Raw genomic sequence first — 15,655 nt, forward strand, 5'->3', positions numbered from 1 at the left:
TTTTGCTTGCTTTTTTTTTTTTTTATTAGACCAGTTGAAATTTCTTTTTTTGTAAAAGTTGTAAACTTTTCAAGAAACAGAAAAAAACAAAACAAGACACAAAAATCTTAATATTTTATTTTTGAAAACTACAATGAAAGACATTTGCATAATTAGTTTTCTCTTATATTTTTCTACAAATTACAGCATTTAGATGCATGTTTCTTAATTAAATCCAGAAAGGAATTCATTTAAAAAAAAATTCAAGAAACAAAAAAAAGCTTCTTAATTCAGGCGATAAAATTGTTAAAGGAAAACCCTGTGGAACTTGATGCACCAAAAGTTGCTTTAATTTAACTGCGCACAAAGATTTATTGGAGTTGCAGAGAAGGTGGTTAGGTTCCTTTTTAAAAAGGTCTTCTACCCCTCCCCTCCATACCTCTTTGAAATTCTTGAATTACAACTTTGGTGCTCTAAAATGACACCAGTTTTCTTCTTCCAACCCTATGACAATGATCTGACTTATGTGGCTAATATCTTCTCCGGCAAGTGTGAATTAGCAAATAATAATACAAACTGTGAAATTGGCACGCTGATACCCTCCAACTATGGGTAAAATATTTATCATGGGTATTGAATTTGGCTGAGATTTAAATTTGAAAAAAAAAAAAAAAGCAAAAGAGGCTTAAATTGTGCCATAAAACTAAGTGTTAAAAGTTATAGATTTTTGTAAATTTTTGATGTTCAATTGGAAGAGAGGGGGGATGTCATTTTTTTTTTTTTTAAGCTTAAAAAAACAAAAAATACTAAAACAAATCCAAGTTTTCCGTTTAGAAAAGTGTTTTGTTAAATGGAAAAATATTTACAATGCACTTTTCGAACCTGAATTTTTAGATAAAATTTTCCTTTTGATTTAAAACAAGTGTTTCTTTTTTTCTTTTTTTTAAATTTTTTTTTTAACTTTGCTGTGAAACAAAATGCGGAATGTAATAAGTTCTTTTGCAAGTAATGAAATCAAGTAGGATAGTTGGATAATCCTGCCATTTTGTGGCGGTTGGCTTGCAGATCAAAGCAAGGGGAATTGAGATTAATTGATATGTTTCAATGCCTTCTATTATTTTGGTGGGATGATTTTTTTTTTTTTTTTTTAATTTGATTTGATTTTTTTTTACTACAAGATTACACACCTACAAAATTCATCTCTCCCAGATGAATGCAATCAATTTAATTTCATTCTTCTTTTATACAATTAAAAATGTTCCCGTGCATACTTTTTTTTTCCTTGTTTTCCTAAAATTATTTCGTTGACTCAAAAAGAAACTCAAATTTGAAGAGAAAATTCTTTGAAAGACTTTTTTTTATTCATAAACCCAAGTGACTTTCTCCAATTTTTTGTTCATTTCATAAAATATACAATCAAAGAAAGTTTAAAGGTGATGGTGGAAGAACAGTTCATGCGGTTTTGGATGAGCAGATTAAAGAGAAATCACACAAACATGAACTTTACCATTTTTAGGGAATATTTCAGGGTGGCTTGAGAAATCGGTGCCAAATATGGGAGGAATTTGGATTTTAATTTGTTTCAGCTACGATATATTTGGTATAAAAGATTTTATACAAAGTTTTTATCTACACCTTTACAGACATATTTCCGTTAAACTGAAAATCAGCTGAACTTCTCCAGGTCACCATTTAATACAGTTGCTAAAAACGTGTCTCAAATGTTTGTATAAAGTAATAATAAATCATTGTATTCTTATTTGGTAAAATAAGAATACAATTATTTATTATTACTTTTGTAGAAACACGGTAAAAGTTTGCTGTAAAAATAAATTTTATTTGTATATATATATATATATATATATATATATATATATACACATTAGTATGAAAAAAATGTACATCCTGTCAAAATTGGACACAACACTTGGTGCTTTCCATTGCCAGGTTTTAAAAAAGGTAAGCCGTTTCCATTTTTATTTTCTGCTTCAACAGATGAATTTTTCTGCCAAGACTTTTTTTTCCATGAAAAAAAAAAGCAAAAAATTTGCTGCACCATTTTAGTTTTCTAACTTTTTGGAAGAGAAGTTTTATACAACAAAACTTTGAAAAGAACAAAAACCAAACTTAAAAATTTATAGGGAAAGGGGTAGAAGGAAAAAGTAAAAGAATAAATCCTAAACTTGTGTGTTTGCTTTGCTGTTAATTTCAGTGTCACACATTTTAGAAATCGCTCTCAATCACGCAATAATCAATAAAATAAAATATCCCCTCATATTTGGTTAGCATTCTGAGATAGTAGAGTGACACTAAAATCTAAAACAAATAGTACTTGATGCCCCCTTTCTAATTACTCATCATTATAAGATGGGGATCAAGAGTAAGTGTAGTAGTCTTAGGAAAGGAGTGACACTCACCCCTACACCTTTGTGTAGTAGCCACTGAAAAGGGAACCTTTGGGTTAGCTTGGACTATGATCGACCGCTTTACATTTTTACTTACTCAGATAAAACTGTGTTTGAAATAAAATCATGTAAGTCAAAAAGGGGAAATAATTAGTGATGGAATTTTACATTTTAGCTGCAGAGTTCATGATTGTCTTCCCCTGCTATTATTATGTGTATTTTTGCTTAAAATACATTCTCTTGTAATAGTTTGAGTGTTTTTAACTAGAAATTGGGAGGCTTTTCTTTTTATTATATAAATATAAATTTGAAAATCAACACCATTCACAACAAAATCAAATAGATAAAAAAATTTTAAAAAAGAAAAAAAAAATGATTTGCTTACCAAACCAAAGAACCTCTTCCACCTTTCACCTTATTTTCTCATTTCTAACAAAAATAAAAATGTTTTGTGCATAGAGACAAATGAAATAGTAAAACTGATTTCAATTTGCGACCAAAAAAAAAAAAATGCCGTTAAAATTCGTCATCATTTCTGCTTTTTAGTAACAGGTTTTCAGAATTCCCAAATGGCTGGCAATCGGCTTGAAAAATCGTTTTAGTTTGGACTTTATTTTCCAAATTTTTTACTCTTTTTCTTAAAGGTTTTACTATAAGCATGGCAGAGGATAGTGAAATCAACTTTTCTTTTCAACTTATAAATTCTGTAGTTTAAAAGTTGCAAATTTCTGGTAAAATAAGTGGACCCCTTTTGCGGACAAAATACAAATTGACAGGAAATATTGTCTTTTGCATGAAACTGAAAAGATTACAAAGAATACATTGAGTAATTTCTTTTTGTTTTTTCTTCACTCATCAAAATCTCTCGTTGCAGATGAGGCTCGAGAAATATTTCTGAACCTCATTATTTGATTTTTTGCTTCTAAGTTCTTTAGTAAAAAAATTAATATAACTGGAGTCATGAAATTTGATTCAAGTTTTTCAAAAACAAAAAAAATTCAAGAAAACGTTTTTAAAATGTTTTTTTAGATTATGTTTTTTTTTTTCCTCGGTGTAAACATTGTGTGAATTTCAATTAGAATGCGTAAGTTACGAAGCCAATACAACGCAGAATATTATTTTGGATACAAATTTATTTAAAAATTAAAAACAACTCCATTTCATTGATATATGTCTTCATCAGGCAAGGAACCATTTGTGGTTTTCTTTTTTCTTAGTGACAAAAGGAAAAAAATTCTTCGTTGTACTGGCTTCGTAACTTTTAAATCATAATTCAAATTCACACAACGTTTACACTGAGGAAAAAATGTCATTTATTTCATGTGATCCTTTGATTGGAACATTTAAAAAAAAAAAAATTTTTAAACGACCCAGATTTTGATTTTCTAATGACATCATGTCACAAGGAAAGAAAGAGGAAGAAACACAAACTATTTCCATGTTTGATGAAGACATATCATTGACACAGTTTTTAATTTTTAAATAAATGAATGTTTATTTAATGTTTTTTTATTTGTTTTTTGTTCGTTTGTTTTTAATAAAAAAAGAAGTGACAAGAATTTCACAAAATGATTATTTTTCCTAACCCATTAAATTATATGAGAAAAATGTTTTAATTGTCAGGTAAATAGTTAAAATTTAAACAAATTACAGAAAAGAAATTTGAATTTTCATTTAAAGAAAGGGGTGGCTTAATGAAGAAATAAAATTGTCACAAGTTGTTTTTTATCATAAAAACAAGAGAAAAAATATTTTAAAGGAAAAACATGATTTAGGTTTCTTCTCCATTGATGAAGACACAGTCATTTGTTGCACCTCTCTTACCAAATCAGAACTGGAAGAAAAATTTGTCATTTCAGGAGAAATTTGTGTACGATAAAAAATTTGCTCAAATTTCTTCTCATGACCTCAATAAAGCAGAAAATAAATTGCACAGTGACACTAAAAACAAGCATACTCCAGAGAGAGGGATCACCTGGAATTATACCGATAAACTCCACTGCAAGAATATTTTAAAACTTGTTAGCAAAAATGTCATCAACACAAAATGTTGCTTTTATTTTATTTTGCATGAGATTAAGAAAAAAGCGGATGCAGTTTCTATCAAATGTTTAAAAACTGACAAAATACTTTTGAATTTTCCACTTTGAATGTAACTTTGATTAAAACAGTTCAAACTTTTACCCAAGTCAGAAAGATTTCACAACCCTGAAAAACTTCAGTCAATATTCACAAATTGGGAAAAGAAAACATTCAAGGATTTCTGCTTCCTCCTCACACATTTTGGCTGATATTTACAAAATTCTCAGTTTCTTGTAAAATGATTTAAAGTTTTTGTTTCTAAAATGGTAGAATTATTTAAACAAAATGATCATTGGGTTGCAAAAAATTTTTCTAAGTTCAATTCGCTTCTTTTTGGAATTCTAATATTAACATAAACGGCCCACAAGAAATTTCAATAAAATTATTTTCAGTCAAGAGTTGAAAAAAAAAAAAAAAAATGTTTTATACAAATTGTTTAGTGGTGATATTTTGTGGGTTTATTTTTAAGCCAAAAAACTTGGAAACAAATATACAATTTTTGTTTCAGAATTTGTTTTTGCTTTTAGATTTTCAGTCTTGAAAAAAAGAAATTTAATTTTGAAATGAGACAAGAACTAAGTGTAGAAAAGAAAAAGAAAAATGGCCTATATTATAAAAGAAGTGTATATTCACCTTAAAAATGTTTTTTTGTTTACTTATAAGAGATGAATAAATGGAGTCAGAGGAAAAAGTAGTCCAGTTCTAAAGAAAAAAAAAAAGATAAACAAAATTGGGATAGAAAAGAACTAAATGGAATGATAAATTGTATTTATATATCATATGAAATATTAAATATCATATGAAATGAAATATCATATGAAATATTAAATATCATATGAAATGAAAATATCATATGAAATATTTATCATATGAAATATTAAATATCATATGAAATGAAAATAAATTTAAACTTAAAAGTTTACGACATTTTCTAGTGATACAATTTCACTTTCCATCTGATAAAACTTATTTAATTTCTTCACTTTTTAAAAAATACAAAATACGTTGGACTCCCCAATTAATTATTCAGGATTCGTATACAAAACAAAAATAAAAAAATAAAAATGTGTCTAAAACGATAAGAAAACAATTCCATGAAAAAAAAGCAAACATGTAATGTATTGCTGCATCATTTTAGTTTTCTAACTTTTTTGAAGAGGAGTTTTCTTATACAACAAAACTTTGAAAAGGAAAAATGAGCAATCTTGTGAGACAGAAGAACATGCATGTTTAGTATTTAGCCGCCATTTTTAAGACCAGTTACAAATGAAAGAGAAGTGCGGATAAAGAAAAATGTGCCATCACTACAGACTCCCAAAATATGAGTTTTCTATTTTTCATTTTAATAAACCTTAAGTGCAATTGTGTTTTTCTTCTTTCTTGGATGAAATTGCAAGGGAGTGACAAATATTTGCAGCTAATCGATGATAAATAAGAAACTTTCCAGAAAAGAAAACATTTTTTTACTGCCATATTTCTTACCATTTAAGATGAATGTCAACATTCTTGAAAACTTAAAAACTATATTAAAAAAAAAGTAATCCCAAGTCTTTTGTTGGGAAATTTTGCCAATAAGTTAATTAATCTCTTGTGATTATGGTATTGGTTTGCTTTCAATTCATCTATACTATTCCTAATATTATATCAGGGATCATCAGTTATTTACCATGAAACACGGTTTTGAGGATTTAAAAACTTATGGTGAAAATTATGGAAACAATATTCACACAACATATTTTAAAATACTGTAATTGTATGTGATTTATTCAAACTAATCAACTTGAGAATGTCTTGAAATAAAGACAAAATGATGTATATATAAACAATTTTGTTCTTTCATATATTTTATGCAATATTTGATAGAATAAAATATAAGATTATAAGATATAAGAATATATTATTTTCAATATTTACTTCAACAGTGATCGATACATGAGAAAGGATTAGTATGAATATTTGTGGCGTTTATACTCAGAGAGGCGTTTGTGTTTCGTCATAGCAGGAAATCTTCAGGCTAATCCGCTCAATATCCACAGGGATGAAACATGGGCGCCTCTGCGTAGCTTGATTGCAACAAATACATTTCCATACTATTACTAAAAAAATGTTTTTTTCAAAAGTGCTCAATACGTAATTAGAGCTTTTATAAGTAAAATTATATCAGGAAAGCTCTAGCAATCTGTATTTTAATGTTAACCATATCATTAGTTAATATTGAAATGTAAAGCTTTCCTAATTTTTTAGATCATTTTAATTATCATATACATATATATATATATATATACACTGTTGAAATTTGTGTCCCAACTGCCATAATATATTATTTCAGTGAATGATGAACCCCTACATTGGCATCATCACTAACATTTTCAAATGCATTCTTAATAAGCAAAAAAACTTTAATCTAAGTATGGTTCTAATATATCTTTGATATAAACTTATTGTAATTTTAAAAACTAATAATTTCCATTTAAATTACTTCCCTTGAAAATTAATCAACATATTTCAAGAAAGGTTTTGATAAATTATCCATCTTTACTATTAAATAACTTTAATTACTTGATATCAACCACACTTAGAAAAATAGAATAATAAGTTTGGAAATTAATAACGCTACTATCATAAACTATTATAAAAATAGTTATGCAAATTACGCATAAAAATACATGTTTGGATTTTTGCTCAAAGTCCAAAAGATTATGTTGTATTACGGATTAACAGTCGCTGTGACAGATGTGAAAAGAATCTTTTATATTTGTTCATTTAAATGATACAAAAAAGTTAAAGTCAGATAAAACTCAGCATTCAGTATTAGAGTATTTCATAGAACAGACCAATTTGTTTAGACTTTAGTGTACCTTATCTAAACTACGAACACATATCAAGTTGTTTAGCTCCGTTACATGCAGAAGTTTAGCTGAACTCTTGAACTACCATCATCTTGCTCAGACCTACCTACATTATTATTTTAGGAGAAAGAAACGCATCTTATATGGTGGGAAATATGCTGATTTAGACAGTCTTAATTCTTCCATTTTTAGTTGATGACTCAACTTCATCCAAATCTAATCAAGCTGAATATGAAATATTACCTGCTGCTCTCCATTTCCTCCTCCCTAATAAAATGGAGAAACAAAATACAAAATGATTGGTTAATCAACAAGAGGAAAAAAGGGTGAAAGTCTCAAATGATTGTCTTTTCTCCACTAAAATCCTCAGCCAGACATCATTTTACTTCCCATTTGAAAAATGTTTTTTCCAAATATCAAAAGAAATTTAGTGGAACAAGAAACAAAAAGATTCTTATAAAAATTAGAATTGAACTGTCATTACAAAATACTATATATAAAGTATGGACAAAAACAAAACAATGAAATTCTTGTGGTTGGAAGTCGGATTTTTTTTTTTTACAACCTTTGCGTTGTTTTAAGCCGGAAACTTTTGTGAATTATAAAAAGCAGTCAAGAAAAAAATATTCAATTATGTAAATAATAAAAACAAATGTAAAAAGTCGATTTGATTTCTAAAAAATGGAGTTTTTTTTCGTTTGAGATAAAAAATAAAAATAAATAGAAAAAATGTTTTAAAAAAGAAAAAAATAGTTTTACCTAATCAATTCGAATTTTGTGATTCAAGAGTTGGACCATAGTTATCTCCCTTTACCTTTTAGCGTTGCTCTCCGGTGATTGGACGAGTTTTAGTTTTAATTTTTCTATTTATTTTACATATTTTTTTTTTTTACATTTTTTTAATTTCTTTCATGCATGTGAATATTTTTCTCGGTCATTTTTGTGTGTATTTGTGTGTGTGCGTGTGTGTATGCGCGCGCGAATCTTTCTTCCAGTAAGTTAGAGAAAATGTTCACAAGTGAAAAGAAGAAAAAAATGGGCATCATCGTTGTGGTTAATCATCTTTCAGGTCGTTGTGTGCGTGCTTAAAGACAGCATCTGCAAACTGCACAAAAAGACGGTCCATATAATTAGCATTGCGTGGTAAGATTCCCTCTAGGAAACCAATATGCCCTCCATGAGAAGTGATGACAAAAGCCACGTTTTTATTTTCTTTTGCTTGGGTAACTGGAATGGCTGGGAAATAAATAAATAAAAAATCAGTGAAAATAAGGCAGTTGTCTGTGTATATGTGTTCTTGTATTTCCAGCTAAAAGTAAACAACTACAAAACAAGCACCCACAAACACAGATGAACAGAGAAATAGATATTTTAATCAAAATAGGTTGCACTTTTGTATCAAGTAATGCAAGTAACGAGTAGTCATTTTGTTAATGGGGGGGGGGGGAGTTTATTATTACCCCCCCCTCTCAATTTCTTTCTCCAAAATCTAAGCATTGAATCTCTTACATGGCATTTTTTGTGAAATAGTGACCAAGCAAAGTTGAAACTTGTTCAGTAAGGAATCAGAACATATTTTTCATGGAGAAAATGATGTGAAAATGATATGATGTAAAGTCTTAAAAATTGACTTGGATTTGATGACCTTAGTAGAAGATTAAAGACAATATAGGGAGATGTGTGCAGAACAAGTGATTTTGTTATGGCCATATTGAAAGAATGGATCAGAGTGTTGAGGTTAGTGGACGTAGAACAACTGAGGTAACAGTATGCATAAGAATGTTAAGGAAAACATGAAGTGATAAAGATGGACTTGAAAGAAAGGGGCATGAACAAAAACCTGACCAGAGATTAGTTTGGAAGTTGGAACAGCATTAGCTTATCAATATTGAATCAGATGATGATGATGAAGTCAAATTTGTTTGCCAAAATGATGATATAACTCGATTATGCCGGGGCATATTTTTATATTGTGAATATAATCAAAGAAGTGTCAGGTTGGCCAAAAAAATATCCCATAAAAATGAAGGCTTCATATTCATCTAAATCTGTAGTGTCTACAAGACACTAAATATAAAGATATGATGGAGAAAAGAGACACAAGATTGTGTAGTGTGAGTGTGTACGTTCCAGCAAATTACTGTTCGACCCACATGTGAAATAAAACAGAATTATAAAAAAGATAATCAAAATAATAGAGAAAATATGCATTTACTTTTACTTCCACTCCATAAAACATTCCCAGCAAGAACTCGTTTTATTAGCACAGTAGAAAAAGACTTTTTCTTTGCCTATGCTCCAAACATCAGGGAAAAAGGCCTTTCTCCATTTTTCGGTTTATTCTTTCTTCTTTACTTATTCTTCTTTTTGCACTAAGTGGTAATGGGATACATTCAAATCAATATTTTTCTCCCTCTCTCTCACTCCTCCTGTCAACTCACATATTCCTTACAGCAAGAACTTGTCTTCTTAACATAACAGAAAAAAAAAATTTCTTTCCTCTTTTCATGTGCCTAGCATCAAAAAGAATTCCCATAAATAATCAAACTCCGTTCATTACATTGTTGATCAACTTTGGTTAACAATTATTCCATCCAATTACTTTTTATCCTCACGTTGCTCCTGGCTTTGATAAGTAGTGACAAAAACAAAAAAAGAAATTTGTTGATTTCAAAAATGATCTGAAAATACAAAAGGTAACATGGTAATCCCTTAAAAAAAAAAAAAAAAAAAAAAAAATTGGGGTTTTGAATATATCTTACTAAATTCAGATTATTAGTTCCATCCCCAGTTTTTGAAGGATTCGTTACGCCTTATATCTTACCGTGATAAGGTGAAAAAGGATCATCAGCAGCATTGAGACACAGAAGAGGGATCTTGATCAAATGCAGTTTGTCATGGAGGCAAGCATCTTTATAGTATTTCTCCCAACTCCCATAGCCAAACAGTTTAGCCGTGAATCTGTCATCAAATTCTTTAATTGTCTGACTCTGAAAAAAAAAAAATACCTTTACGTTTTCCAAATTTATGTTACAAGTTAAAATAGTTATGATATAAATTTCTGTGTGTATGTCGTAAATTTCAAATATGTTTCATTTATAGATAAAGTTAGGCATGTCTTACATATTTGCATGCTTCACTCCGAAATTATCTCATAATGATGACTTTTAGAACACAGCTGTTAGGATGTGGGTAATATGGGTTATATTTAATTTAATTTAGTTTTAGGCAAAGGAGATAAAAAAAAAAGAGGTGAAAACCTTATTGAAAATTAAGATATCTCTAATATTTGTAAAATTTTTACAATAGATATTAAACAAATTTATAAATATTCTGCACACTTTAGTGTTTTCTAAGGATTTTAGGAGGCATAATATGGGAATAATCTCCAATTTAAAAAATTTAAATATATCAGTTTTTTATTGAATTGATTCATATTCATTAAACACTAATTTAGCAAAATCCCCTCAATTTCAATTTCTTCTTAAGGCCCCTTGAGCCAAAGCTTGAAATTTGAGACATTTTCTAGAATCAAAATCATGTAATGGAATTTGAAAAAATAAAGATTTTGTATCTTAATTTTAATCTTTATAAAAAGACATAAAATGGTGCAAAACTCTTCTGTTCACGGAATTTTTTTTTTCAGTTCTAGAATGAATAATTCTTCTAATATATTGATATACTTTGAAAATCTGGGTAGTTTTTTTTGTTTTTTTTTTTGTAAAACTTTAAAGAAATTCCATAGAAACTAAACGTTTTTTTCTTTTCTGAATCTTTTTTTACACATTTCTTACATATATATATATATATATATATATATATATATATATATTTTACATATTTCTTACATATATATTTTTTTTACATATTTCTTACATATATATATATATATATATATTTTACATATTTCTTACATATATATTTTTTTTTACATATTTCTTACATATATATATTTTTTTTTACATATTTCTTACATATATATATATTTATTTTACATATTTCTTGCATATATATATTTTTTTTACATATTTCTTACATATATATATTTTTTTTTACATATTTCTTACATATATATATTTTTTTTTACATATTTCTTACATATATATATTTTTTTTACATATTTCTTACATATATATATTTTTTTTACATATTTCTTACATATATATATTTTTTTTACATATTTCTTACATATATATATTTTTTTTACATATTTCTTACATATATATTTTTTTTTTTACATATTTCTTACATATATATATATTTTTTACATATTTCTTACATATATATATATTTTTTACATATTTCTTACATAATTTTTTTTTAATACATTTCTTACATAATTTTTTTTTTTTACAAATTTCTTACATAATTTTTTTTTTACACATATCTAACTTGTACTGTTGGTTCGTCATTTTGTTTTCAATCATTCATCAAGCTTTTGAGAGAAAGTTTTTAATATTTTTAAATATTCATGATTTTCATTGACATGTATATTACTGGATGGAGTTTCATATCAATTCTATTTAACCAATAGATGAGATTATGAGAGTTACTATCATTCCAGATCAGAGTAATCATGAAAGGAAGACATCCCATAACTCTCAAACTGGGGCCTCACCACCGGATATCAAAATAAGTGGTAAACCTCGAATTAAATGAAGCACATCATCTCCAATATTGCAGAATATTTTCGTAATAAATCTTTACCTTCATTACGTAATCCATATCAAAGTGATGTTCAAATAATTCAATATTTCTGAAAAAGAAAAAATTCAAACGATTAAAGTTTGGGAATACACTTAAGTTGATTGACAAAATCTCTAGTAATTAAAGCTTTTTTTTTTTTGTTTTGTTTTTTTAATCTTAAACAGTTACAAATCTTAACACAATTACAATGGTTAATTCTTTAACGAATATCAAGGGTCAATAATTCTTGAAACTAAGTTGAGTTATTCCCCTTGATCGTTTTCTGGCTATCGCCTCAAGGCCTAAAGGAGACTTTCAAAATGGCGATTTGATCAGTGACACGTTGACAAATATTCATTAAATCTATGTGAATCATTCATCTCACGACTTGTGAATGCAGATCAATATACTTTTCTTATCAATTACATCAACGTTTGTGAACTATTTTATCTACAATGCTTATCTCTTGGCTAGAAAACAGTAAACACTAGGCGATCCCTTTCAAATTTCTTGTCAGGTTCTCAGCTCACCTGAGATGGCCTCTGATTGGAAAAGGAAGTTCAATGCTTGCACTAATCATCGACAAGCTTAGAAATTAAGCATAGATTCAAAATTATTAACCGCGACTTGTTGCTGCACATTACTCATCATGAGTAATCAGATAGACATCTACAGGTTGTTCAAGATAAATTTAACATGTTTTTAGAAAGTAAATAAGTCATAATTTGGTCGATAATTGACAGATTTTCAAAATTTAAAAGTGCATTTTTTCGAGAATCTTTTGACAAATACAACTCACTTGACCTCCAGACAGAACCTGATTCTAGAGCATCCAGCCTTCACAGTGTCCTTCGAGAGGTACTTGAGCAATAGTTTGATCTTGTCAATCAAGACATCATTGCTGTTGAAGGTGGTACATTTGCTGTCTTTCCCAACTGCACCCAGCACCATGTGACATTGTCGATTTCGGGCCATAAAGTTATCATTTTGGAAATAGAATTATGTGTCAAGTGGTTTTGACTTGATTTGTGAAAATACGGAAGTTTTATGTATTTTATGTTTGTGATTTGTTAGGACGATGAAGAGTCGCCTGGAAAATACTTGTGTGGCTGTTGTTAAGTGATCGATGAATGATGACATGGAATTACGAGAATGGCTGATCAGGCAGTGTATGCAAGAGAATCACTTGAAACAGGAAATTGATGATTAGAAATTAACCTGATGCCATAGAGTTAAATGACATTAATTAAAATAATTTTTTAAAAATAATAGTTATTTACTTGCTTCCCCTCAACAGCAGTTAGACAGGTTAGGGTTAGACACTAATGTTTTAAATGTGGGGAAACGGGATTGGAAACATTGCTTTAGTCTTCAGGGATTTATTCTACTTTTAAAAAAAAAAAAAACACTAGAAAATCATTTTTTTTTTTACAAGGTGGTCACCACTTATCAAGGCCCAGAAGCCACTCAGGGAGAAGGGTTATTGCATATACAGTACGTTAGTATTGGAGATTTGATGAAGTGTCTTAAGGAGGCAGTTCATCAGGAATTGTTGGACTTGAAGACATCCAGGTTGTAGTCAGGTGGGAAACAGGCAAGCGGAAAGAGAGTTCTGTAACCCCTCCAGTGCAGCTCAGCTCAGGTGCATAGGCCCGTGATTGAAATGCACCCGTAGCCGATACCTGTGGCGTTACCCGTGGTTTCGTCTAGTGGTCGAATTCATCTTCGCCGCCGTCGTCGGTCGCTCTCCGGTTTCGCTTTCAAATCAGCTTCCAACCGTCACCTGGGCTATCGGAGAAATATATTGCATTCACAACGGCGTTCCAATCAAAGAAAAGAAAGTCAAAACTTAATTGGTTTTTCTTAACATAGAATTGATTATTGTCTTTGACTTTACGATATAATAGTTGCACACTGGCCTAGTGATGCAACTTAGGGGGCTGGCAGTTTTGTTTCTTTTACCAAGTTCTCCGTTCTTCATCTACCGTCAGTCAGCGAAAAGGGACCCCAATTAGCCAAGTGTCTTGTTTTTATCAAATCAGTAATTCCTCCTTCCCCCTTTTTGGAATTATTCTTTCTTTTTCTTCCCTTCCTCTCTTCTTTTAACTTATTAATTTGTACTCCCTTTTTCTTCTTTTGAATTTCCTCCCTCTCTCTGTTTCCCTAATTTCTACTCCTCCTTTCGGCTTTATCTATAACCATTTTAACCCTCATTGCACTGAGGTGTTCACTTATCATGTAATTAGGAGCTATTAGTCACCCCCGATTCCGACCCCAAGCTTTCAGCTTAAGAATCTCTGGATTTCTTCATATCGATTAACAGAGGGTCTAAAAACAACCTTTTCGTTGTTAACGGATATACAATAGCAATAAGATGAGAACAATTATTTGTTTTTTTTTCTCTCTGACAAAATCCCATAGACATTTCTGTTTAAAACAACATCAAACCATCATCATTATTAGAATTCAGCCGTGCGAATTCCTATGAATTCATGTTGACTAGCATCGCTCGGTCCACATCATGTCACAATTCCACAGGCATGCAGTTCTAAGAAAGAAGCTTTGCTCATGGAATCTACGTTTCGGTTTTGGCACAAATAAAGTGGGGAAAATCTTTGACAGTGGTTTTAGCTAGACAGATGTTTTTCATGAAAGATTGGCGAGAGGGGACCTGAGATTGGAGCTCAGACGAGCACTTGCCATGGAAGTAACAATAAAAGAAAGACAGGCTCACAACGTCTCTCTTGTGGGAGAGAGGTTGCAGGGAAGAGAAAAGGGCATCCCCCACTAAGCCATGAAGGCTATTTTGTACTCTGTCAAGTCGGGATAGGCTGTTTTAGCAGCTCCAGTCCTGATGTGGCAGCAGTACTCCATCCTTGGACATACTTTTATATAGATAAAGAATTGCATCAGTAGTGAAATATCTTCTGGAGCGGTAAAAGGATCCTACCATTTTTCCAGCGAGCTTGGTAACTGACTTGATGTACGTGTTCCATTTCAGGTCAGGAGTAAAGATCAAGCCCAGAAGCTTATCAAAACATGGGGCCTCCCCTAGACGAGAGCCATCTATTTCAATTGATGCCAGATGGGGATCAGAGCATTGCTGATGTAAAGATAAGAGCTTGGTTTTAGATGCATTAAAAGTAACCAGCCACCTCTCCCCCCACTGTACCATGCGCTCGAGATCAGAAGAGAGAGAATCAAAGAGAACTTTGTCATTTACGACCTTTGATGTGTTGCCATAGATGGTCGTGTCATCAGCATAGATGTCAACGAGTGATTTAAGTATGTGTTTTGGAAGATCATTGATGTAGATCAGGAAGAGAGTTGGACCCAGGATGGACCCCTGAGGGACTCCAGCATTAATTCTGAGGGCTTCTGATTTCTGCCCATCAACCACTACTCTTATGAGCCTATCAGAGAGAAATGATTTAATAATTGAGAAAACATTTCCAGTTATACCCTAGCTAGAAATCTTGTGAAGCAGGCCCTTATGTCATACCTTATTGAAGGCCTTTGATATGTCAAAAGTAATTGCCCTAGAAAGGAAGCCTTTGCCAAGGGATTCACTAATCCTATGAGATAATCGTTAGCACATCTGCTGTAGATCTGGTAGAACGGGAACCATATTGCATATCACTAAGAAGGTTATTT

At 30.2% G+C, this 15,655-nt stretch overlaps 1 protein-coding gene across 1 annotated transcript in view; it reads right to left on the reverse strand.

Moving 5' to 3' along the window:
* Positions 1 to 7,981: 7,981 nt before the first annotated feature.
* LOC145296033 (phospholipase ABHD3-like) overlaps positions 7,982 to 15,655 on the reverse strand; it is a 147,502-nt gene continuing 139,828 nt past the window's right edge. Inside the window, exons 8-10 of the mRNA XM_080142076.1 lie at positions 12,023 to 12,071; positions 10,140 to 10,305; positions 7,982 to 8,551 (exon numbers count right to left, since the gene is read on the reverse strand). Coding sequence (XP_079998202.1) covers positions 8,370 to 8,551; positions 10,140 to 10,305; positions 12,023 to 12,071 — 397 coding nt within the window. The 3' untranslated portion in view covers positions 7,982 to 8,369. The remainder of the gene's footprint in view (positions 8,552 to 10,139; positions 10,306 to 12,022; positions 12,072 to 15,655) is intronic.

Source organism: Euprymna scolopes, chromosome 16 (genome assembly GCF_053919585.1).
Source record: "Euprymna scolopes isolate OS-2025 chromosome 16, ASM5391958v1, whole genome shotgun sequence".
NCBI lineage: Eukaryota > Metazoa > Mollusca > Cephalopoda > Sepiida > Sepiolidae > Euprymna > Euprymna scolopes.